The sequence below is a fragment of the Onychomys torridus genome, chromosome 10 (assembly GCF_903995425.1).
Source record: "Onychomys torridus chromosome 10, mOncTor1.1, whole genome shotgun sequence".
Classification (NCBI taxonomy): domain Eukaryota; kingdom Metazoa; phylum Chordata; class Mammalia; order Rodentia; family Cricetidae; genus Onychomys; species Onychomys torridus.
In genome coordinates this window covers 33,080,051-33,106,280 of record NC_050452.1, presented here as the reverse complement: position 1 = coordinate 33,106,280, position 26,230 = coordinate 33,080,051, and the positions used below count along the sequence as shown (strand labels likewise).

Genomic DNA, 26,230 nt, shown 5'->3' with positions numbered 1-26,230 from the left:
GGGGGGCCAGGCGGATTAGGGTGAGGTTCCCTCGAGGCGCGCCCCCAGCCAGGCCAGGAGTCTGCAGCAAGCCCCTAGCCTTTGGGGCGGGGCGCGCCCCGCGGCCACGCGCGCGGGCGGGGAGGGGGCGTGTCCGCGGGCGCGCACGGACGGCGAGGGGGCGTGTCCGGCGGGCGGGCGGGCGGACGACGGCGGCGGCGGCGGCGCGGGCCGGGTGCGCGGCGCAGCGTCCTGTGCTGGAATGTGCGGCTCCCGCGAGCTCGCGGCGCAGCAGCAGACCGAGCGCCGCCGAGGCCGCGGGTCCCAGACCGGGGCGGCGGGGACCGCTGCGACAGCAGGGCGAGGGCCGGCGGTCTGATCGCGCTCCGCGATCGCACTGCGGGTCTCGCGGGCCTCGGCGCCCAACTTTTCCCCGCTCTCCCTCCCCTCCCCCGAAAGTCCAGCAACAAAGAAAAGGAGTTGGAGCGGCGGCGGCGGCGGCGGCGACGACTCGGGGGCGGCGGTCCGTGGTGGGCGCGCAGGCGAGCGGGTAGGACGACGCGGACTTGGGAGGGCGGCGGGCAGGCGCGGAGCGGCGCGAGGCGCTGTCCAGGGCTGATCTGCAGATACTGTGGCTCGGGCGGCGCGGTGCGGCGGGAGGGCGGGCGGACGGACGGACGGACGGGGGCGGGATCGGGTTACGGAGCGAGTCACGGGCTGGGCCGGGGGCTGGTGGGGGAGCGGCGGGGGCACCGGTCCCCAGTAGAGCTCGGGGCGGCCCCTTCCGCACGGCGCCGGGAGTCCGGGGACGGCCGAGGCCGGAGCGGCGCTGCTGGTGACCGCGGTCCTGAAACTTCCCCTTCGCGCTCCCTTTCGCCCAGGGCCCACCGCTCCGGGGCCCCTCGGCCGTCCCAGGCCCGTCGCCCCCTCCCCCCAGGCCGGGCCCGGCCGGAAGGCGACCGCCCCGCTTGACTCAGCCCGGGGCACGGGCGGCGCCGCCGGCGGGGCTGGACAGCGATTTCTGCGGCCCGCGCCTGGCTCTGCGCGGTGGGGGAGCGAAGTTCGCAAACTTCCGGGCGCGGGGGCGGCAGCAGCGACGGCCTGCGCGGGGCCCCTCGGAGAGACCGAGACCGGCTACCTCGGGAGGGCGCCGCCGAGCCCCGGCCCCGGCCCAGGCCCGACCCGGACGCCGGCGGCGAGGTAACTTTCCGCCCAGTGCTGGGCTAGCGCGGACGGCGGGGGAGGGGGCTGCGGGGCTGGGGCCGGCCGAGTGGCGCCTCTAGGGTAGTGGGCAGCTCGCGAGGGAGGCACCGCCCGCGGCTCGGTGGCGGAGAGGAAGCAAGAGGGCCCAAGTTTGCAAAGAGCTGCTTTGTGTTTGGTATTTTGAGAAAATGGCCGAATGCCTATTTCAGTTAGGAATGCCGCCGCCGAGGCCGGCGCTGGTGGCAGCAGCACATAGGAATTCCGTGCAACACGTTGCTCTCGGGCCGTGCTTGCTTGCACGGTCTTCCCGGGAAACCTGGGGATTCCTTGGAGTGTCGCAGCTGAGGTTCGTGGGGAGCTTTAAAGTGAATGTTGAAGGGGTGGGGGGGCGGTCAGTTGTGGAATCCGTAAGGCTGTTAAACCAGGGAAGAGCTGTGGCCCGCTGTTTCCTGTGATGGCATTCGAGTCCCAACTTTTTGTTGGGGCATGTAACTGAGCGAGCTTGTGTTTAGACGCTTGGTGAAACGGAGTGCATTTTGTGCTTCCGGTTTAAGTTTGTCTGTTAGTACTTTCTGCATATCTTGCCTTTACTCATTTGCAAGAGGGACAACGGAGTTCGAGACTAGCACCTTTTGAGGCTAGAGGTTGAGGCCATTTGAAAACTCAAGTTGTTTTCAAGAAGGTGATCTGTAATGGCTTCCTCTAGGCAAGTAGGCCAAGTCAAGCACAATGCGCCAAAGTTGCTGGTTGACGTGTTTAGTTGCACGGCTGTTAGGGAGTTTTCAAACAGAAAAACACTTTAAAACTTCCCCTTTTGTGGGAAAAAGGATCCATAAACACCCCTTTAAGTTAAGAGTCATCAAAAAAATTAAAAGTCTGTTACTTTTTCTGAGTCTATTCTTTTAGAGTTAAGTTGAATTTCCAGGAAGAAATTAAATTGCACTCTTCCAGATTTCTTGGTGTGCTCATTACGTGCATAGAAATGCTTGTGGATTTTGGGGGTTCTCATTCAGACCACTGAGCTGTTGAAAGGGAGAAGTGAGAGAACAATAATTTACTATTCAGTGCTTTGAATTCAGTCATTTTAGTTAACATTAAAAATGTTAACCGCCAGAAAAACGGTCGACACACTTGCATGCCAGCGGTAGACCTAATGGATGAAAGAGTTGCTTTTTTTTTTTTTTTTTGGTATGGGGGAAATAGTTACTCAATTGTATGCTTTTTTGACTGCAAAGATAATTGAAAATTAACAGCAGTGTTGCCTCAGCCTCCCTAGCTCTGGGGTTATAGACGGGCACCCACCATGCCCAGCAGGAAACCATTTTCAATTTGTTGTTAGAAGTGAACGAAGCTTACGTTGGAAAAATGCTCGCTTTAGGTAATGAGCCTGGATTTAAATGATTGTTTTGTTTTCTGTTTTTTTGTTTTGTTTTTGTTTTAGTTTTATTTATTTATTTATTTATTTATTCTTTGGTTATACCTTATTCAGGGTGCAGTCATGGCCACCCAGGTGATGGGGCAGTCTTCTGGAGGAGGAGGTTTATTCAGCAACAGCGGCAACATGGGCATGGCCTTGCCCAACGACATGTATGACTTGCATGAGCTGTCCAAAGCCGAACTGGCTGCACCTCAGCTCATCATGTTAGCAAATGTGGCCTTGACGGGGGAAGTCAGTGGCAGCTGCTGTGACTACCTGGTTGGGGAAGAAAGGCAGATGGCAGAATTGATGCCCGTGGGAGACAGCAACTTCTCTGACAGTGAAGGGGAAGGACTTGAAGAGTCTGCTGAGCTAAAAGGCGACCCCAGTGGGCTGGTACACATGGAGCTGAGAAGCTTGGAGCTAAACACCGTGGAACCACAGCCTGTATTCGAACCATCTGCGGCCCCAGAAACATACAACTCGAATAAAGATCTCCCCCCTGAGACGCTTGGGACCGAGGACAAATGCAAGAACTTGAAGGCCAAACCCTTTCGCTGCAAGCCCTGCCAGTATGAGGCAGAGTCGGAAGAGCAGTTCGTACATCACATCAGGGTTCACAGCGCCAAAAAGTTCTTTGTGGAAGAAAGTGCGGAGAAACAGGCCAAAGCCAGGGAGTCTGGCTCTTGTACGGCCGAGGAGGGGGATTTCTCCAAGGGCCCCATCCGCTGTGATCGCTGTGGCTACAATACCAACCGGTATGATCACTACACTGCTCACCTCAAGCATCATACCAGAGCCGGGGATAATGAGCGAGTCTACAAGTGTATCATTTGCACATACACAACAGTGAGCGAGTACCACTGGAGGAAACACTTGAGGAACCATTTTCCTAGAAAAGTCTACACATGTAGCAAATGCAACTATTTTTCAGACAGAAAAAATAATTATGTCCAGCATGTTCGAACTCATACAGGTAAGAGATCCTAAATTTCCCCAAATGTGGTTTCTATTAAGCTTATGGATTGTGTAAACTGAACACATCTAAGATACACTATAGTTTCCCAGGGTGAATCGAGGATTTTTTTTTTGACTTTTGTTTTTTCAAGACAAGGTTTCTCTTGTGTTTCAGTTCTGTCTTGGAACTCACTACATTTGTAGAACAGGCTGGCCTCCAACTCACAGTGATCCTCCTGCCTCTGCTTCCCGAGTGCTGGGATCAAAGGCGTGCACCACCACCATCAGGCAGGAATTGAGGATTTAGATAGAAAAGAAAGCCTACTGATTAACCTTATATAGATTGTTGAACAGACTTTACACCTTTTTTTTTTTTTTTTTAATCTTTTTGGAACAGGCTGCATATAACTCTGGCTATCTTTGAAACTCATGGTTGGCCTCGAACCCTTATCCACCTGTGTTTTCCTCCACATTGCCAGGATTAAAGGTGTTCACCAATACACCCTGCCCCACCCCTTCTCCTTATGAAACAGGATCTAAAGTAGCCCATATTGGCCTTGAACTCACTGATCTGTAGCTGAGGATATTTAACTTGTGATATTTTTGCTTCTGCCTTCCAGGCAGTTGGATTACAGACATGTGTCACTATGGTTGGTTTATGAAATGGGGTTGGAATACTTGGTTTCATGTACACTAGGTAACCATTTGCCTACTGAGCCATATGTCCCTCTTTCCTTTTTTCATTTTCTTTATGTGTATGAGTAGTTTGACTGCATGCATGTAAGTGCACCACATGTGTGCAGTACCTTTGGAGGCCAGGAGAGAGCATTGGATTTCCTGGAACTGGAATGAAGGAGAGTGACAGATGCAGAAAGCTGAACCCTGGGTCTTCTGCAAGAGTAGCCAGTGAGTGGTCTTTACTGTGGAGTCATTTCTCCAGCCAGGAGTAAAATCACTGCAGATTTAAGCCATTTTCCTGAGAGTAAGCACAGACACCATGAGAATTACTTTCAGCCGGAAACAGCATTTGTTCAGCATATCCTGATACCTGCAGGTTATGAGGACTTTCAGGCCCAGGAGTCCGGAATAATGAGAGGTCACAAGTGTAGCTCAGCAGTGGAGCATGCATGTTAGGCTTCCCATCTCCAGCATCAAAAGGAGAAGTTTTAAAGGGGCTGGAGAGATGATGGCTCAGTGGATAAGAGCACTAGCTGCTCTTCCAGAGGTCCCGAGTTCAATTCCCAGGACCCACACGGCAGCTCACAACTGTCTATAATGCCTGTTCCAGGAGATCCAACACTCTTACACAGATATACATGCAGGTAAACACCCGTGCACATAAAAATGAATCATTTAAAAAAAAAAAAGGGAAAGAAAAAGTGTTAAAAAACAAAACTTGAGACAGGACCCAAGGTCTTGCTGTGTTGCCCACTTGTGGTTGTGACTAATCAGAATTCTGGTGTCAGTCTCCCTGATACTTTCTTTAAAATATGAAACATTGCTATAGGGATGGCTTAGTGGTCAAGAGTACTTGCTGCTCTTCCAGAGGATCTGTATTCAGTTTCCACCATTCATTTTGGGTGGTTTCAAAACCTGGGATTGTAGCTCCAAGGGGTTCCACACCGTCCTGGCCTGCATCTACACATATGGCACATACATATGAAAAAAAAAATCAGTTCCTTTAAAAATGGGAGAAAATTTTGGTCTGGCCAATAACAAGAAAAGACTCAATAGTAATGTCAGGAGTGAGTGAGGGATTAAAAGGGCTTAAAATAGAAATGTAGACGTCAGGCAGTCAATGGTGGTACATTGATTCCAGGAGGCAGAGACAGAGACAGAGGCAGGCAGATCAGTATCAGTCAGGCTAGCCTGGTTTACATAGTGTTCAAGCACAGCCATAGCTACACAGAGAAACCTTGTCTCAAGAAAAAAAAAAAGTACCTATTGTCCCAGAAAATTGATTTGCTCTAAATGTATAAAAGCATTACAGAGCCACCCTGTCCATGTTAGTTATTCTCTCTGTTCACCACAGGATTTCAGGTGTCCAGCCAAGTATCTGGCTAATTGAGTAATTTTAATCTTAACTGCATCACTGTTAGAGGAACTCTGCCTTCAAACTTTGCTGTGTTTGTTTTCAGCCACCCCTTAGAGGAAGTGAAGATGCTAAGGAGGCTCCCCAGATAATCTGGGTGTGTGTGTGCTCAGACATGCAGTTGTAGATGGGTTCATCAAGGAACAGGAATAAATGAGAAGGCCTCTGAAGCCCAGGCTAGCTCTGGATTCTCAGCAGCCCTTCTTTAGGGGGATTATAGGAGTGAGGTACCAGCGGTGTCAGTTTTTCAAAAATAACCTCTTTGGGGACATTATTGGTTATTATACCATTAGTTCTAAGAGTACAGTAGTTTTTAGTCTGTTTCAAGTAGTGCTGCCATACTACAGTACTTTGAAGACAGTCCAGGGAAGAAATTACAGCAGTTGGTGGCACATGCCTTTATACTAGCATTTGGGAGACGAGCAGGAGCATCTCCAAGTTCAAGGCCAGCCTGGACCACATAGTGAGTTTTGTGAATTTCAGATTCTACTTGGGTTTGTGGTATAACTCATGTATAGTGCTCACAAAGCATGCACAAGCCCCAGGCTTTGACTAACACCCCTCTTCCCCAATAAATAAAAACAACCAAGACAGACAAAAAAGCCAGAGAAGTGCCTAGCTCATACTTGCAGTAAGAACTGGAGCTCAGGAGCTCAAGGTCATTCATTCTCTGTTAGAGGCAGCCTGGGGTTACACAAGCCCCAACTCAAGACACTTATCAGGATGGTAGTCTTTTCCTGTTTTCCCTCAGTCCCTTTGTTATCTGCCTCATTTTGTGGTGATAGGGAGCCAACCAGAGTCAGCTGGGAAAAGCTTATCATGGAGATGCCTTTTTTTTGTTAGGCATTTGTGTGTATAACCTTGGCTGGCCTGAATTCTCCAGGTGTATCAGGCTATCCCCAAATTCCAAACCATCCTTTTGCCTTTGTATCCTGAGTGCATAGATTACAGGCCTGTGCCACCATGTCCAGACTTGTTTTCTGCGACACAGGTTTGTTCAGTAAGTAGCTGGGCCTGCCTTGAATTCTGGCAGTCCTGCTTCAGTTTAACAAGTCTGTGATGAAAGGTGTAAACCCCCAAACTTGAACTCACTGTCCTGCCTCAGCCTTCTGATGAACAAGAGAAGCAAATGTACATACTGATGGGATGGATATATTAGTTTTACTTGAATTGTATTTGGCTGAACGTTTGATAGTGTAGGGCATAGAGCATCTTCACCATTTTTCAGAGTTGATTTTTAAAAGAATCATCCAACACTGAGAATGCTACTTTGCATACACACACACACACACACACACACACACACACACATACACACACACATGAATACACATACATACGGCAAAATGGCAGGAGTGCGCTTAGGGCTATTTCGGAAATTGTTGGAAATTCTGCTCTGATCCCAAGGTGAAAATTCATTTTTATTTTTATTTTTATTTTGGAACTCAAGTCTGGCTGTGTGTGCATGGTGGCACACATCTTGAATCCTGGCTAATTCCAGGACAGCTGGGGCTACACAGGAACCCTGTGTGGGAGGGGGATGGGAGTGGGGCAACAGGGAACTCAAGCCTGCTCTTCTAGAGTGACCATTCTGATCCACTCTAAGCACACACTAATGGGATACATACATGCAGCCAGAAACTACTGAAAGGCTTTGGATTCTCTTGTGAGACCATGTTTCCTTAAGGCTAGAAACTTTGTATGTACAGTAGTAAAGACACTGCAGTTCCTAACTGCAACCCGAGCCAGGGTATTGGAGGCAGCTTTACTGAATGCTGTACACACAGACAGCAATGTGCTTTGGGCTTTGAGAACCGGGGCTACTGAGAGAGAATTGTCAGAGACACCTCAGATTGCATGTCATTATAATGTAGTCCTGGCTGTCCTGGGGCTATCTAAATCAGGTCTGCCTGGAATTCACAGACATTTGCCTGCCTCTGCCTCCCAGTGCTAGGATCAAAGGCTTGTGCCACCATTCCTGGTTCAGATTTTTTTAATTAATTTTATTTCAGAAACTTATTGTTGCCAGTTGTTTTGAAGCCCACTGTGTATGAAGTGAGAATTGCGTGGATTTTTTACTCCATGATGAGCCAGCAGCTTGTATCAGACAACTGCTAACCTAAACTATAAACTAACTTCATCTCTGCTGTCTTATCTAGATACCATATGTACTTCATGCTGTTTAACAACTTTAGTTAAACTCTAGTGTCTAATTTAAAATAGCTAAGGGGACACAGCTTAAATGTGTCCTGCTTGTGTAGAGGACTTGAATTCAGTTCCCCACAGCCAAGGCTCACAGCTGCCTGCAGCTCCAGCTCTAAGGCAGTCCTGCAGCCTGATCTCTGTAGACACGTACACATCCACTCAACACAATTAACAATAAGAAGGTGGCCAGGAATGGGGAAGCAGTATGGCTTAATCTCAGCAGAAACAGGCAGGCAGATAGCTGAGTTTGAGGCCAGCCTGGTCTTTTTTTTTTTTTTTTTTTTTGGTTTTTTCGAGACAGGGTTTCTCTGCAGCTTTGCGCCTTTCCTGGAACTTGCTCTGTAGACCAGGCTGGCCTCGAACTCACAGAGATCTGCCTGGCTCTGCCTCCTGAGTGATGGGATTAAAGGCGTGTGCCACCACCACCCGGCCAGTCTTTTTTTTTTTTTTAAGATGGGTTTTCTCAGTGTTGTATCCTTGGCTGTCTTGGAACTTTGTAGACCAGGCTGGCCTGGAACTCAGATCTACCTATCTCTGCCTCCCGAGTGCTGTGATTAAAGGTAGGCATGTGCCATCATGCCCAGCTGGAGCCGACCTGTCCTTAACATACTGAGTTCCTTTTCAGGCCAGCCAGGCCTACATATTAAGACCTTGTCTAAAAAAAGACATCAGCTTGGTGGCTCATCACTTGGAGGCAGAGGCAAGTAGAGAGCTGCAAGTTTGAGGCTATATTATATATTAAATACATTACTGTTGCCAGTTGTTTTGAAACAGTTTATAAAGGGAGAGCTGCTTGTATCCTAACCCCTGATGAGCAGTGTGTATATGTATATGTATATATGTGTGTGTGTGTGTGTGTGTGTGTGTGTGTGTGTGTGTATGCACATAAAAACATTAATATATACTAATAGACCATGAAAGACAACATACAGACTACTTAGTACCCAAGTTTGTGTTTATACTTTTAGAGCTGATAGTTTGCTCTTCTTAATCTCAAAACTCCAGAAGTTGAGGCCAGAGGATCTTTAGTTCAAGGGCAGCCTGAGCTACACAGTGAAGCCTTGTCTCAGAACCAAAAACAACAGCAACAACAATCACCCAAGAAACTTGTTAAAGAGCTAGAGTATATTCAACAATAAATTTCACTTTGTTAGCTGGGTGTGGGGTGTACACTTTTACCCCTAACACTCTGGAAGCGGAGGCAGAGGCAGGGGCATCTCTGCGAGCAAGTTCCAGGGTAGCCAGGAGTATGCAGAGAAATCCTGTCTCAGAAAACATAAACAAACAAACAAACATAAATAAATACATAAGGCAAATAAGTAATAGTTTATTTATTTCTGTATTTTGGAGACAAGGTTTCTGTGTGTAGTAACAGCTCTGGGTGTCCTGGAACTTTCTTTGTAGACCAGGCTGGCCTCACACTCACAGAGATTCCCCCTGCCTCTGCCTCCACTTCCACCTCTGGAGTACTGGGATTTCCATTATGCCCATCTCTTTTAAATTTAATTTTTGTGTTTGGATGGAAGTGCAGGTACCCTCAGGCCAGAGGTGGTGGACCCCCTGGAGCTGTAGTTCAGGCATTTGGGAGCCACCTGCTGGGAGTGCTGGGAACTGAGCTTACTTCTAGGAGGAACAGCGTGCGCTCTTAACTGAAGAGCTCTCTCTCCAGCTCCCCTTCCTCTAAAAAGTTTTCTTTTGATTTGTGTTCTCTGTGAGTGTTACGTGTGTAGGTGCCTGTGGAGGCTAGAAGAGCGTAGTATGGATCCCTTAGAGCTGAAGTTGTAGGTGGGAGTGACATGGGTACCTGGACTCAAGCTCAGGGCCTTGGGAGAGCACCAGTGCTCTTAACTGCTGAGCCATCTCTCCAGCCCTCCCAGTATTCTTAATATAGCTGGGCTGGTAGTGCAGGCCTGTATGTATGTGTATATATATATTGTGGGGGAGCAGGGAGGGAGGCTGAGGCAGGAGGATCACAAGTTCAAGGCCTGTCTTGGCCACAGAATGAGTTAAAGGCCACCCTGGGCAACTAACTGAGACCCTGTCTCCAAATAAGATGCGTTTGTTAGTGTTGCATCCGACATTGGCACCTGCAGAGTTTCCAAATCCTCAGTCTGAACCAACTTACAATTGAAGACCTGTGGACTGTTTTATAATGTTAAATCACTGTGATTTTAAAATACATACTAATTTTAATGTAGATATTAAAATGCCGTCTTTGCCTTTGGAATTTGGGATTAAAGGCATGTATGCCCCACCCCACCGCCATGTGAATTTTTAGCCTAAAGTAACAGCATCTCCACTGAAGTGTTTTTCTTTTCTTTTCTTTTTTTTTTTTTTTTTTTGTAGACAGATGTCATGTGGTCCAAGCTAGCCTCCAACTCTTTTTTTTTTTTTTTTAAAGATTTATTTATTTATTATGTATACAGTGTTCTGCCTGCATGTATGCCTGCAGGCCAGAAGAGGGCACCAGAGCTCATTACAGATGGTTGTGAGCCACCATGTGGGTGCTGGGAATTGAACTCAGGACCTCTGGAGTGCTCTTAACCTCCAAGCCATCTCTCCAGCCCCTAGCCTCCAACTCTTGATCCTCTTGCTTCCCCTCTAAGCACTGGGATTCGAAGTGTGTGCTGCTACACTTAGCTAGAGTTACTTCATTAGGTTAGTGGTACCATATGCTTGAGTCTTCCTGAACTGACTATTTCCCTGTGTTAGGACTTGAACTCAGCTTTACATGTACTAGGCAGGTTCTACCACATTGAGAATTTTTTGTTTTTATTTTTATCTTTAAAAACTGTTTTTAAGTGTCTGAGTGTTTGGTCTGCGTGCATGTAGTATATCACATGCTTGTTCTGGTGCCTGAGGATGTCAGAAGAGGGCCTCAGACCCGAACTGAAGTCATGGATGGTTGAGGTGTGTGGATCCTGGGCACTGAACTGGAACTCTGCAGTAGCAGCAGTTGCTCCTGCCCGAGCCATCTTCCTACTGGGCCTGGTGTTGGGATTTTGACTCTTCTGTAGGTCATGCTGCCCAACAGCTCTTAGCTGGCAGTGTCTCCACCCCTCCTGCCTTCACCGCCCCTTGTGCCAGGGTTGTAGGTACTGTGCACTGCCACTTAGATCTAACTTACACTTAGTCTGCCAGTAACGGGAGAAGAGTCATTCTGTGGCAACGTTCCGAGCTGTCATGATGATGGCTCACACCTTAAAATTCCAGCTCGTGGGAGGTTACGGAGGAGGATCAGTTTAGGGTCATCCATGCAAGCCTGGGCTACATAAGACCCTGCCCCCAAAACTAATTATTCTCTGGACAAGACAAAACAATTTAAAAAAACAATAAAAATATCCTGTCAGAAGCCTGTCCAGGTGGTGTAGATCTGTGACACCAGAGACGTGGAAGACTGAGACATGTGATGACAAGTGCACACTTCAGACCCTGTCTCAAAACCAAAAATGGAAAGATGGCTGGAGATAAGTTCCTTTTTGGCATGGTTGTATAAACCCATACTTAGGCAAGGGCAGGAGGATTGAGTGTTTGACTAGCCTGGACTACTCAGGCAGGGGCAGGGAGATTGAGTGTTTGGGCTAGCTAGGACTACTTAGGAGAATCTGTTTCAAAATCCAAAATAAACAAAACCCAGCCACACCAATTCAAAAACGTGAAATACCCAAAAATATGTGGGAGGGAATAGTTATACTTTTTTTTGTTTTGAGACAGGGTTTCTCTGTGTAGCTTTGGAGCCTGTCCTGGAATTCACTCTGTAGCCCAGGCTGGCCTCAAACTCACAGAGATCCCTCTGGCTCTGCCTCCCAAGTGCTGGGATTAAAGGCCTGTGCCACCACCGCCCGGCCTAGTTATACTTCTTAGAGTTGTTTTGGCTTACTGTTACATATTAAACACTGTCATTATAATTTTGCAGGAGAACGCCCTTATAAATGTGAACTTTGTCCTTACTCAAGTTCTCAGAAGACTCATCTAACTCGACACATGCGTACTCATTCAGGTTGGTAAGAAATGGTAACTTCTACCATTTCAGTAAACTATAATTTTTATTCATTTGGCTGTTGTAAACTTCTTTGTAAAGAATTCTAGAACTGAAACTGAGTTGTTTAGAACTTCATGTTTTTGGAGATCTTTAAAAACATTTTTTTTTCTTAGACATGATCTTACTATGTAGCTACTGCTGGCTTGGAACTCACAGAGAGCTAGCTGCCTCTGCCTCACATGTTAGGATTAAAAGCAGGTGCCACTATGCCAGGCAGGTCTCTCTGCTTTAAAAACGCAAAACCAAAATTGGAGGATAAATCCAGAAACCGTACAGATGTGAATTTGTTTGTAAATGTTTTTCTGGAAGGATTTCCTTTGTTTTTCTTTCTGAAGTTTTATTAATAGTATATGAGTAATTTACCCGAAAGTGGGTGCAGTTCCTGAGCAGGCCAAAAGGGTGTGTCAGGGCCCCTGGAACTGGAGTTACAGATGGATAGGAGCTACTTTATGGGTCCTGGGAACTAAACTTGGGTCCTCTGCACAGGCAGAAATTGCTCTCAACTGCTGAGCCATCTCTCCAGCCCAAGATGACGGCTCTTAGTGTTTGTTAGAGCTCAGAACAGTTCTAATACTCCAATTAAATTATGCACAGACCACAGGTTTATCCCATTTTTTTGATTCTATGTGTGAGAGAAAATGATTGTTGGATCTATATAGCAAGTTCCAGACCAGCCAGGGTTCCACAGCAACACCCTGCCTCAAAAAAAACAAAACAAAAACAAAAACAAAACAAAAAACCCCAGAGTATTATAGAGCTGGGCCTGGTGGCATATGCTGTAGTTTGCACTGAGGCAGGAGGTTAACCCCAGTAACAAGCAAGACATTTTGATGTGACCCCTAGTTTTTGTCGTAGAGTATAATTGATCACCTTTTTCTTCCCCTGTGATACCTCCTGGATCCCTCTCATTTTTTTTTTTTTTTTTGGAGCCCAGGGCCTTGCTAGGCAAGCACTCTACCACTGAGCTAAATCCCCCCTGCCGCCCCTCCCCCCTTTGTTTTCTTTTGATTTTTTGAGACAGGGTTTCTCTAGCTTTGTGCCTCTCCTGGAACTCACTTGGTAGCCCAGGCTGGCCTCGAACTCACAGAGATCTGCCTGGCTCTGCCTCCTGAGTGCTGGGATTAAAGGCGTGTGCCACCACTGCCTGCCACTCCTTATTTTTTTTTTTTAATAGTTCAAAATTTTCTTTTCTTTCTTTCTTTTTTTAATATTTTATTTTTTTTCCAGAGCTGAGGACCGAACCCAGGACCTTGTGCTTGCTGGGCAAGCACTCTACCACTGAGCTAAATCCCCAGCCCCTTCTTTTATATTTTTAGATTAATTAATTAATTTTTCTATTATCAGCTTGATACAGTATAAATTCTTATCTTAATAGTGTAATGTTTCATTGAGGGTTGCTCAGTAATTGGGGTAAAACCGGATCTTATAAGCTACAGTCATGCTAGGGTCCCCCATGCCACATATATAGCCTTATGGTTCTGTGTGTTGCAGTCTGATTGTTCTTTGCTTTATATCTAGAATCCACTTATGAGTGAATACATACCATGTTTGTCCTGGGTTTGGGTTACCTTACTCAGGATGATTTTTTTCTAGTTCCATCCATTTGCCTGCAGATTTCATGCTGTCATTGTTTTTCTCTGCTGAGTAGTACTCCATTGTGTATATGTACCACGTTTTCTTAATCCATTTTCAGTTGACGGGCATCTAGGTTGTTTCCAGGTTCTGGCTATTACAAATAATGGTGCTGTGAACATAGTTGAGCATGTGTCCTTGTGGTATGATTGAGCATTCCTTGGGTATATGCTCAAGAGTGGTATGCCTGGCTCTTGAGGCCTCTCACTCATCTTTATATTCTTTCTTTCTCTCTGGTTTAACCTCCTTTTGTTTATCACTTTTATTAGTGTGTATTTGTGATTGTATGTGGATGCACACAGAGGCTGCAAGTGGGTGCTGGATCCCTTGGAGCTGGAGTGTGTTCATGAGCTACCTGATATGGGTGCCAGGATCGAACTCTGAACTCTGATACAGCCTCCAGCCCACATCTTCCCCATGTTTTACCTTAGTAATGTGACTTAGGAAACTTAGTTGCATTACTAAGTTATGTCTTATAAACTTTGTTATATTATAGATGCTGACTTGGCTCGTGTGTTAAAGTGCTGGCATCTGCTAAGCTTTAGCTTAACAAGTGAGCTTCACGTCCAGGCTCTCAGTATCTTGTCAGGCTTTCTTCTCTGGCTGGCCTGGAGCTCACTCACTATGCTAGCGCAGTTCCTGCTCTGCTTCCCAAGACCTAGGACTAAAGCCCGCTCTACCACACCCAGCCTTGCCAGGCTTTCTTGATCTCACATGCTTGCTATGTTGATCTCCTTTGAGTGTCCTCCTGTGCTATTACATTGGGCTACTTAAATAAAAATGTAGTGGTAGCTCAGCCTTTAATCCCACCCAGCACTCAGGAGGCAGAGGCAAATTGATTTCTGAGTTTGAGGCCAGCCTGGTCTACAGAGTGAGTTCCAGGACAGCCAAGGCTACACAGAGAAACCCTGTCTCAGGAAAACAACAAAAGCTCCAGAACCCCAAAATGTTACTATTGGGTACTTCCTGATTGATTGTCCAAAGGCAGTTATGGGTGTTGGGTTTTGGGGTGGGAGAGGGATTAATATTCCGCAGAGGGCTTTACTTAGTTCTTGAATAAAACTTTGAGGAGAACCTTTAATCCCAGCACTTGGGAGGCAGAGGCTGGTGGAAACTCTTCTAGGCCAGCCTGGGCTCCAAACACAGTGACCACAGTAGAAGTGTAATGTGGTTTTGCATCATGTACAAGAGCTGGAGTCAATCCCCAGCACTGGACAAGGGAAAAAAGCATTTCCAGTTAACTTTTTTGTTTTTTGTTTTTGTCTTTTAATTGGCATGTGTAGTAAGTTCTAAGCATTTGAAACATACAGCTATTTTCCTCTGTAGTGTGTCTCCCTTTCTGAATGTTTGCTTTCATGTCATTTAGATTTCTTTCATGTCCCTTTTATTACTGGTCAACTAGAAATTAAATCTAAATGCTTGATATTTACCCTGTGATGTAGCTGATTTGAAGTCACATGTATTATTACATCATCCATTATTTATGGTGATGGATCACTGGTTTAGAAGGATTCCTTTCATATATATGTATGTATTGACTGAAGTGTTCAATGTTTTCTGTGGTGTTGTACCCTAGTTGATAATCTTTGCTTTTTTTTGGGTTTGTTAAATGTCTAGAGTTTTGCTTGCTGTGTTTCAAAGGTTATCAGTAATTATACTGTGGTAAGTATTTTTTAATACCTATTGATTATTGTATGCATACAGGGTACTGCAATTATAATCTTGTTCATGTGAAGATACCAGTCTTAGATCACAGATGAGGGGCATTTGCTTACTTAGGGAGGATAAAAAAGGATGAGAGTCTCTCAAAATGAGAAGTTAGGATTTAATTCCCAACCTCTTTCTTTGTCAACCATATCTAAAGAAAATTGTAGTTGATGGGACTTCGGGTGTAGCTCAATTGGCAGAGTGCTCAGAGGTGTCTGTGTGGGTTCTTTGGTCCTCAGCTCTTCCTAAAACAGCATTGTGGTACATATTTGCAGTCCCAGTGCTGGGAAGTAGAAGCAGGAGGCTTGGAAGTTCATGGCCATTTTTAGCTGCATAGTGAGCTTGAGACCAGCCTGCGTTATGTAAGAACCTGCCTCAAAATAAAGGGAGTGGGGTGTGAGGTGCTCAGGTAACAGTGATATATGTCCTGGGAGTCTGATCCTGTAGACAGTGTGCACCACTGCTCCCAGCACATACATCATTATCATATCTACATGGCTCCCACACAATAACATGGCTTTTTTTTTTTTAAACGTATATTCTTTTTTTTTTTTTTCTTTTTTTCCTCTCCAGACAGGGTTTCTCTGGGGAGCTCTGGCAGTCCTGATACTAGCTTTCTATAGACCAGGCTGGCTTTTAACTCACAGAGATCTGCCTGCCTCTGCCTCCCAAGTACTGGGACAAAAGGCGAGCGCCGCTGCCACCACCACCACCACCCAGCTTTTTTTTTTTTTTTTTTTTCCAATTCTGACTGAATTGGAAATAGATCAAAGACATAATTGTGGCACTTTGGGAGCTTATGTAGGTAGCTTTTTATGTTTTGCTGGGGAGGAGGGTGAGACTGCCATACATTTTCCTTTCATTCGAGACCCTTTTTTTTCCCATCCACATCTGTGCCTATATAGTGAGTTCAGGGCCAGCCTGAGATAGATGAGACCCTATCAGAGACAGCTCGGCTAGTAGAGGCTTCTGCTCCAAAGCCTGATGGCCTGGATGGGAGCTGGACTTTTTTTTTTTTTTTTTTCCAATTACAATTTCTCTGTGTGTGCATGTGTGTGGGGGTACGTATGCCGTGTCAGTCATACATGTGAAGGTTGGAGGATGCCGTACAGGAGTTGGTCCTTTGACTAGGTGGGTCCTGAGGTTCTGTCGCAGGCACAGCTCCCCACCTTCTTATCCCTCTTCAGGTTCCCTCCTTCCAAGCCCCTCCTTCCTTGGCCCATTGAGTTAATTACGATTGCTTTCATAAGCATGGGTAGTGAGTTACTGAATAAGGGCACCTTAGCTTGGCTGTACTACTGGGGGCTATGACTTCGCATCCCTAGCAACCCTTTTAACTGCTCAGGAAAGAGTGGGGCCTTGTACACTTCCTCCATCCATCTGGAATATTCATGAGTTCCATCTTAGATGTGCAGGTAGTCACAGCCAAAACGAGTGCACGAATGTAATTGTCCTGCTGTGCCCAGATGCTGCTGCTGTACATCCTCCATCTGGCGCTTGGGTTCTTCTGTCTTTCCCCTGTTTGCTCTGTGATATCCTGAGCTTTGGATAGGGAACACAGATGTCTTATTTAGGGCCGAGCATTCCACCATCACTTGGACCTGTGCCAAGTCTCTGAACCCACCTCCTGTGGTAGCACTGAGAGTCTTCTCTGACTGTGGCTGTGGATGGACAGGAATGTTTGGAAAGTGATCTGGTGACATGATTGTTGTGAAACGGTAGTAATAAGTTCACACCCAGGGCCTCTGACCGCCCCCCTCTCCCGATCAGGCTTACAGCACCAAGTTTTGTTTTGTTTTGTTTTGTTGTTGTTTTTCTTTTTTTTCCCTTCTTTTTTTCTTTCCGGACTTGAGGACTGAACCCAGGGCCTTGCACTTGCTAGGCAAGTGCTCTACCACTGAGCTAAATCCCCAACCCTGTTGTTGTTATTGTTGTTTTAAAGATTTACTTATTATGTATATAGAATTCTGTCTGCATGTGTCAGAAGAGGGCACCAGCTCTCATTACAAGTGGTTGTGAGCCACCATGTGGTCCCTGGGAATTGAACTCAGGACCTCTGGAAGAGTAGTTGGTGCTCTTAACCACTGAGCCATCTCTCCAGCCCCGTTGTTGTTTTTTGAGACAGCATTTTTTTGTGTAGTCCTGGCCATCCTGGAACTGCAGTACCAATTTTTAAGATCACACTAATTAATAAATTAATTTGTTGTATGTGTGGACATGTTCATGGCTGTATGTAGAGACCACACAAGGACAGCTTGTGAGAGTTGCCTCTCTGCTTTTCCTGTGGGTCTTTTCTCCAAGCTTCTTACTTAGGCTTGGTAAGAAGTACCTTAACCGAAGAGCCATCTTGCAGTCTCTCTCTCTCTTTTTGAGAATTGTTATTCAAGAGTGTTGGGATTAGAGGCCTGTGTGCCACCATGCCAGGTTTTATGTGGAATTGAATCTAGGGCTAGGTGTTTTGTTTGGGGACAGGGTCTCATGTAGCTCAGGCTGGCCTCTTTAATTGGCTGCAGGTCACCTTGACCTTGAGCATTGCTAACCCTGACAGTAGAGCCAAGGGTAGAGGAATGTATGTGCTGTAGAGACTCTTCCTGTCCCCCGCCCCCTTTCTGCAGATGGCTCAAGCCCAGGCCCTGTGCTCACCAGGCAAGTCCTTTCCCATTGACTTCCCCATTCTTGGACTTGAATATATATATTTTTTCACGTTTTGAGATAGGCTCTTGCTAAATTCCCCATATTGGCCTCCAATATGGGGTCCTCTTGCCATGGCTTCTTGAGTAGCAGGGATTACAGGTATCGCTACCATGCCTGGCTGAAACTCTTGAATTTTTACCATCAAAAGAGTTGCCATTTATTACCCACGTATCTGATTTGATATACTTGAGTAGGTTTTGGGGGAGATTTAGGATTCTGTCAACAGACATTTCTAATGATGTAATCTTTAATATTGTTATAGTTAAGCTTCACCTCTAATTTTGCTTATGGAAAACTTAGATAATAATGAATGTGGATGTTTGAAAGATTAATTTTCATAAATGTCAATTTCCATTTCTCTACTATGCATTCCATTGGACCGGTGGGGTATGGATACCAATTGGTAATATTTACTAGAGTGTGATCTAGTTGGGTATGTATTCAGGTAGAATGTTTTTTGCTTTTAATTTTGGGGTGGGTGGGCTCTGTGGTTATGACTGTCTGTGTTGTATACCGTATCTATTTGTATACCAGCCTCATTTAGTTTTTTTGCCCCTTTTATGAGAAGTTGAGATAGAAAAAAATCACTTTAAGGTTTCCAGTTGGCGTCAATCTTATTTTTGCTTTCAAACAGTATAATACTCTGGTATTATAGAAACTCTGAGTATAGCTTTACTCACCTCTTGAGTGATGAGGAAAGGGTTAATTTACTCCCCAGGCTAAAGCAGAGCCTTAAAATGTAGGCAGACAAGTCTGGGGGCTGGAGCTCAAACTGAGAGATTCCGCTCCAGACCTAACCTTATAGATGCTTTTTATACTGGGTTATAGTGTATTTTAGCTTAAAAGAATTCTGGAGGGTGAAGAGCAGAAAATTAAAACCATTTTTCTCTTGGAGTGGCTTTGTCCCAGACTGGCACCCAGAGGCTCTCGGCCTGTGCCAGCAGGTGTGTGCTTCCGGGCGGAGCCTGCACTTTAACAGTGCCAAGAGCTAACATAAACTGTTTTGAACATAATGCTTGACTCAGTTGATTATTTCTCCAATGTACTTTGAGAATCAAGCCTCTGTCCCAGATAGAGAAATGTTATACAAATACATATGGAAAATGTAAGGTGCATGATCAAGTCTTCCAACCAACGGTCTTTGTGGTTATTTTACATGTACAATCCTAAGGATATTTTAATGTTGGATTTGTGTCATCTATTTTTGGTAACATCTCCTCTTCACCTTTAGGTGAGAAGCCATTTAAATGTGATCAGTGCAGTTATGTGGCTTCAAACCAGCACGAAGTGACCCGACATGCAAGACAGGTTCACAACGGGCCTAAACCTCTTAATTGCCCTCACTGTGACTACAAAACGGCAGATAGAAGCAACTTCAAAAAGCACGTAGAGCTGCACGTTAACCCACGGCAGTTCAACTGCCCCGTGTGTGACTATGCAGCCTCCAAGAAGTGTAATCTCCAGTATCATTTCAAATCCAAGCACCCTACGTGTCCTAGTAAGATGATGGATGTCTCCAAAGTGAAGCTAAAGAAAATCAAGAAGAGAGAGGCTGACTCGCATAGTAACAGCACCAGTGAAAAGACAGAGACCGAGCAAACAAAAACAAAGGGAGAGCTGTCTGCCAAGAAAAACGAGAAGCCTGTGAAAGCAGAGAAAAAGGATGTTTCAAAAGAGAAGAAGTCTTGTGGCAATGTCTCAGTGGGCCAGGTAACTACCAGAACTCGGAAGTCAGCGACAGAGACTCAGGCAGCAGAGCCAAAACCCACCGATGTGCAAACAGGAAACAACAAAGAAAAAGTCAGTAAAGCCAAGAAAAACAAAAGAAAGGTGGATGCTGAAGCCCACCCCTCAGATGAGCCTGTGAATGAGGAACCAGTGACAAAAAAGAAAAGAAAGATTGCAGAAAGCAAGCCCCAAAATAGTACCGAGGTGCCAAAAGATGACAGCAAGACGGAGGGGACGAAGCGGGGCAGTAAAAAGCAAGGTGCAAAGAAGAAAGCTCCGAAAGGTAAATCAAGTAAGAAAGGCAGCAGAGCTGCTCAGGAGACGCAGAAGGACACTGCTCCGGCAGAGCCTCCTTCCACGGAGGGGGAGGTCTCTTCTGTTCCTGCGCTCACTCAGGGGGTGGTGACCCCTACAGGTTCTTCTCAGCCCGGGCTTCCTTCACCCATGGATATTGCTCAGACAGGGCCTGCTCAGAGGGAGCCGCCTCTGCCCGTGGAGCTTCCTCAGAGGGAGCTGCCTTCGCCCCTGGATCTTCCTCAGAGTGAGCCTCCTCCTCCTCCCCTGGATCTTCCTCAGAGGGAGCCTCCTCCTCCCATGGATCTTCCTCAGAGGGAGCCTCCTCCTCCCATGGATCTTCCTCAGAGGGAGCCTCCTCCTCCTCCCATGGATCTTCCTCAGAGGGAGCCGCCTCCTCCCATGGAGTCTCCAAAGATGGAGCCGCCTCCTCCCATGGAGTCTCAGCGGGGACATTGTCAGCAGAAGCTGCTTTGTTCTTTGGACCATGCTCAGGTGGAAGTTGCTCAGACAGGGCCTCCTCACATGGGACCTGTTCAGAGGGAGCTTCCTGCTGTCATGGAGCCACCTCTTCAAGTCAAACCAGTCACCAAAAGGTCATCTCCCCGAAAAGAGAGTACAAAGGAGAAGTTGAGCACGCAGAGTGAGGTGGTGCGGCAGGAGCAAGTCCTTATTGGAGTTGGCTTAGTGCCTGTTAGAGATGGCCAGCTTTTGAACGGAAGCCAGAGTGCACAGGATCTTCCAGCCCCATCATCAGCATTGCCAAAGGGAAACTCCAGAAGAGACAAGACACCCAAGGACCAAGAAATTGGCTCTGATGGGGAAGGAAATAAAATAGCCCCTCTCAAGAAAGTAGGAACAGAGGGAGCTGGTGAGAGTCTAGCTACGCTTCCTGCTCCCAAGGAATCTACTAGTGTCTTATCCTCGGAACAGAACTCAAATGTGTCAGATGGTGAAACATTACATGCTCAGTGTCAGACTGATTCAGCTGGGGTTTGTGAGATGGAAGTGGACACAGAGCAGAACACAGACAGTGTCCCTGTGAAAGCCTCAGCAGCTGAACCGGTGGCACCATTGCCTCCTGTTCCATCACCAACTGTAACGGCCTCGCCTCCTCTCACTTTGCCTGAAAACGAGTCTCCGGAAATTGATGAAGATGAAGGCATCCATAGCCACGATGGAAGTGACCTGAGTGATAATATGTCAGAGGGCAGTGATGATTCTGGACTGCATGGGGCTCGGCCAATGCCACAAGAAGCAAGTTCAAAAAGTGGAAAGGAGGGGTTGGCAGTTAAAATAACTGAGGGGGGAGAGTTTGTTTGTATTTTCTGTGATCGGTCTTTCGGAAAGGAAAAGGATTACAGCAAGCACCTCAATCGCCATTTGGTTAACGTCTACTTCCTTGAAAAAGCAGCTGAGGGGCAGGAGTAGTGAGCCGGTGGGGTGCTGTTCACCATAGTTTGTTTGTAAGCATGCCTCACTTTTAGTTTAAGGCAGTAGACGCACACAAGCCTGCTTTAATTAGTGTCCAGTGCTGATTTTTAAGTGACATTGTTTTCTTAGGATTGTATATCTTACCTAGTGACTTGCAAAATTCTTAGCAAATCCTAGGGAGTTAATGTAAGAAAACAGACACTTAAATCTGTTTTCTTGTGCAGTGAAAAGAGAAAGGCAAGGTGGTAGATGACGTTCTCTGGATGTCTGCCTGCAGCCTGTCAGTTTTTCTGTCCTTTTCACTTTAGTTTCTATTTTTAGTTCCTTGTTTAGGTTGATAAAAATTGGCGTAGCAAATTACTTGAAGAATTTGCCTGCTTTATATAAGTAAAGTTAGCACTTTAAGGTTTCTTTAGAGATGAGAAAAGACATTTAAATTGAAGAAAAATTCTTTCAACAGTGGACATTGTATCTGTCCAGGTAATTGCTTCCTGACTTATGGTCAATATTTTGTGCTTCTATGTTAATCATTATAAAAAGTGATTTTTGGTGTTTTTTTTTAATTTTTTTTTTATTTTGGTGCTTTACTGGCTTAAGATGTTGCACATGGTTTTTGTTTTTGTTTTTTAACCTATGCAGTTAATTCCCCCCCTAGAAATAGCATTGTGTTTAATAGTAACACTTTATACATATATGCATGTTATTTTTTTTCTTTTTGGGGGGTACTTTTAGGCTTGTTTGCAAAAGGGCCGTTTTTCTTTGCTGCAATTGTCTTTTTTTGCAGAACAATAGTGTGCAAGTTTATGAGCAATGGAACATGCAGGTTCAATCCATTGTCTTTTATTTTTATTTTTATTTTTTTAATTTTCACCTCTTATCTATACCAGAAGCAGTTTCATGTAAGTTATTTTGAATGGCGAGCATATGTGTAATTCCACAGCTCTCCAGGTCTGGTTTTTGCAGTAAGCCAATAGATCCCATACTGAACAAAATTTAATCTCAGATATCAGCCATTAGAGTTTGTTATTTTGCTGTTTCTAGCTTATTTCTTAGAGAGTGAGAAGTCATTCTTTGAAGAGTTTCTTTTTTCAATAGATGGTTAATGTTGGGATGGTTACTCAAATCAAGTGATGAGTGACTGACTAACTCCAAGTCATCCTTGGAAACAGCAAATCTGTAGCCCAACGTAATTATCCTTTAAACTAGAGAATATCAATTGTGAGAAAGCCATCATGGCCACATGGCTAATCTAGAGTGGAGTGCTGAGTTCTGGTAACAGCCACATCTTTCTTCCAATGAGTACCTGAACAGGGCTCATGTGCATTACGTGCAGTCCAGATTTCAAGAATTGTACTTTCTCAGGGATCTCCACAAACTAGTGGGTGTCCTCGCTGCCCCTGTGAGACAGCCTCTGTACGGGAGAGGCTGCAAGTGACTTGTGTTCCTGTGTGAGAAACCGCATGCTCCAGAACCAGCTCTCTGTGTCCTTTGGCCAACACCGGAGTGTGAAATAGTCCAACGTGGGATTTCTCTTGCTGGTAGTAAACAAAGTATGATCCCAATCGGGAATTGTGACGTTGTGATGGTCATGTTCATTTATTTTCTTTTACCTGGCGATCTCTGAGCAGGCTTCAGATTTTGACAGTTGACGAAAGATCCGACAAGCATTAATGTGTGGGTGAAAAGCTTGCTGAAATTCTGAGTGAAGTTTTAGTTAAAGTTGGTTGAACTTGGGATTGACTGGGAGGCCAAAGATTTAAAAAGCAGAAGATTCTCTCAAGACACAAGTTGTGTGATGATAGTGTGTTTTGTGTGTGTGTGAATGAGAATTTGTAAATGTTGAATTCTAGGCTCCGACAATCATTGTCAGTGCAGATCAAGCTGCAAGTATTTATGTTTTAAAACTTAAATTATAAAGCTAGTTACGTCTTTCTAACAACTAGTTTTAATGTTCATGAGCATATTTTACCTACATTACCTTGCCAAGATGTTGAGAAAGACGCATCACAAGCACAGGCTGGAGGCTGGGGGCTAGCTGGTTTTGAGGAAGAGGACTTTGTGGACTCTTTCACAGAGCAGAGGAAAGCAATGCCTTCTGGGAATTGAGCTAAGTTTTAATCTAGTCTTTAAGATTAGAAGTAAAAAACAAAAATATAAAGGAAATTAAAACCTACTTGATCTTTGAAGCATTGTTACATGGAATTGAGTGGGACTTTTGAGGCCTTTCTTCCAGAAAACAAGGACTTGGTTGTTAGGCCTATATTAGGCCTAAACCTTTGGTGGCTTGTATTTGTACTTAAATCATTGCAATGGAAAGTGTCTTAGTGGTTGGGACTTCTAGTGCAGTCAGGAGTTCTTCCATTTGAAAAATGTGATATTTGCATGGGATTGTTTGGGTCTTGTTTTCTAGTACCTCCCCATCACCACCCTCATAGTCGGAAGGTAGATTTTTCTCCTGATAAAGGATCAAAAAAAGTGAACATCTTGTTTGTAAATTGGTATCTAGTAACTAGTGGTAAACTTGAAATGGTAGCATTCTTTAAAGCCTAGTTCTAGGTAGCCTTAGGAAAATGTATCTTAAATGTTTTTGAACCTGTATTCACCTTGTTTTTTTCAAATATCTTAAGTTATATTTTCTTTTTCAGAGCTGCTTCTTATTTGGGGCTACTTTTTAAATTGAGGCGTAATTCATAGAAGGGTACATTGTTTTGATGAGACTTTTTACAACTGTGGCTGGATGTCTTTCTCTAGTCTGATGTCTTTCTCTAGTCTTCCAAGAAGGGCCATGTTACTTTTTTAGAGTTACTTTTTAAAGTCATGAGGTCAACAACTTGGACTAGCATGCATGTAAGTGCTAATGCAAATTCAAGCCCAAGTTGACCTTGAGCAGTTCATTCTATGTTGACAGTGAAAGAACACTTTGCCTGTTAGTATACTGTTACTCGTAGACTGAAATGCTGAAGAAACCCCTCCCCCATTTTTGCTTTTGCAAAAATCAAGGTATATTCTAGGGTTTCCTGGTTGACCTCACCAGATAAACTGAGCTGATAGTCTTAGTTCAGAATGATCTGAATGTAGATTTACAGCGTACAGCTAGCTAAGTGAGATAGCTTTTACAGTTCTGCATGTATCCCATAGGCTCCCCATTGGTTACTGAACTCTTAAAACTGGTATTGTAACATTACCACCATGTTTTGCGCCAATTTTATAAACTTTACAGTGCAATATGTGTTCCTTTCTGAGGCAAACCAAAGGTGTATTTCTCAAGGTTCTGCTGCTGCAGCAGCATTGATGGAGGATCTTTTATACATTTGTAATAGATAGAAATAAACCAGATTGCAGTTTTTGTTTTTCTTTTTTTTGAAAATTTAAACCATGTACCAAGTTTCTGGTCAAGATTGTGTAGGATAAGTTAAGCATAATTGCATTCTATTAACCAATATGAGTGTATTTCTTATGCATATAGTTACATTGAAATAAAGTTCTAAAAAGCACCAGGCCTTTGTTTATTATTGGTGTATTAAAGAAACCAAGATCAACGTTTTTCTGTAACTGTGAGTAAATTATACCTTGAGTGTGTCTCCCCCCCCCCCCCCCCCAGTGCTGAGGATCAAACCCAGATCTTGTGTGTTGTAGGCTCTGTCACTGAGCTTTGTCTCCAGCAGTGTATCTAAAATTTCTAAGGTTAGCTGTGAGGATGGTAGTGGGTAGTTAGTGGATAGCATGGATATTCATGGTTGGGGGTTGGGAGTGACACTGAGTGTTAGTGTTATGGTATGAAACCTTCACAGTGAGAGAGAGCTTAATAAAGGAAGTGCTCCTAATGCCAGTGCAGACTGGCTGAGAGAACTGACCCTGAACAGACACACAGTTGATGTTTGAGCTATAACAGGTTTTTTTTTTTTTTTATTTTTGTTTTTCCTTCGAGACAGGGTTTCTCTTTAGCTTTGGAGGCTGTCCTGGAACTTGCTCTGTAGACCAGGCTGGCCTCAAACTTTCAGAGATCTGCCTGCCTCTGCCTCCTGAGTGCTGGGATTAAAGGCTTGCGCCACCACCGCCTGGCAAGCTATAAATTTTACACATGCTTTCTCATCTGCAGATCTCTTAAGGTCCCAGACACTTAGAGCAATTAAACATGTTTTACAGAGACAGAAACCGGGAGTTTGGTTTTTGGATAAATGGAGGAAATTTACAATGTATACATATTGTCACAGTTAATCTGGAGACAGACCAGGACTGTTTTTTTTCTGGGTAGCCCAGAGGTACGAGGCTTAATGAGTGACTGTCAGCCAGCTTCGGCTCCTCAGCTGCCTGGTAGAGTCAGGCCCCCTTAAGAGAATAGAGCCTAAGGGATACTTGGAAGCAGTCACCTTCTTTGAACTGCCCACCCCAGGCAGTGCTGCTTCAACGATGCTAGCTATTGTGTGACTTAATATTCTTTATACCATTAAGCTGCTTGATTTTTCTCCTTCAGCAGGGATGGCATTGCTGTGCAGTGGGTAGCATCCCAAGGCTTCTCTTCAAGTGTGTTATCTTGGAAGAGGTAGAGGTTGGGGAGAAACTTGACAGGTCCAGCCCGACCTTTGCATGGGGAGTGTGGGTTGAGAAGTAATAGATACGGAAAATATAGATGTAGACAAAGAAAAAGACACAAGATAGTTCTGGGTCAATACCACAGTCGCCATTGTTTATTCCTCATGGGCTTTTTATACACCAGCTAGGGGAGAGGCAAAAGACCTCCCCCTTTCAAGGTCAAGGTACAAACAAGTGTAGACCCTTAATTATCAAAACACCTGGTAACCAAGCCTTATAACAAAGCATCTTGTATTTAGGCCTTTTAAGTATA

General features: G+C 45.2%; 1 protein-coding gene across 2 annotated transcripts; it reads left to right on the top strand.

Annotated features, from left to right (window-relative positions):
- Positions 1–481: 481 nt before the first annotated feature.
- On the top strand, positions 482–24,871 carry Rest (RE1 silencing transcription factor). 2 transcript variants are annotated; one of them, XM_036201249.1, is made up of 4 exons: positions 482–529; positions 2,672–3,575; positions 11,770–11,853; positions 19,160–24,871. In XM_036201249.1, the coding sequence occupies exons 2-4, from the start codon at positions 2,681–2,683 to the stop codon at positions 21,379–21,381; spliced, it is 3,201 nt and encodes a 1,066-aa protein (XP_036057142.1). In that variant the 5' UTR covers positions 482–529; positions 2,672–2,680; the 3' UTR covers positions 21,382–24,871. The 2 variants fall into 2 exon arrangements, with proteins under 2 accessions (XP_036057142.1, XP_036057141.1); XM_036201248.1 differs by lacking the exon at positions 482–529 and adding an exon at positions 1,124–1,179.
- The last annotated feature ends 1,359 nt before the right edge of the window (positions 24,872–26,230 follow it).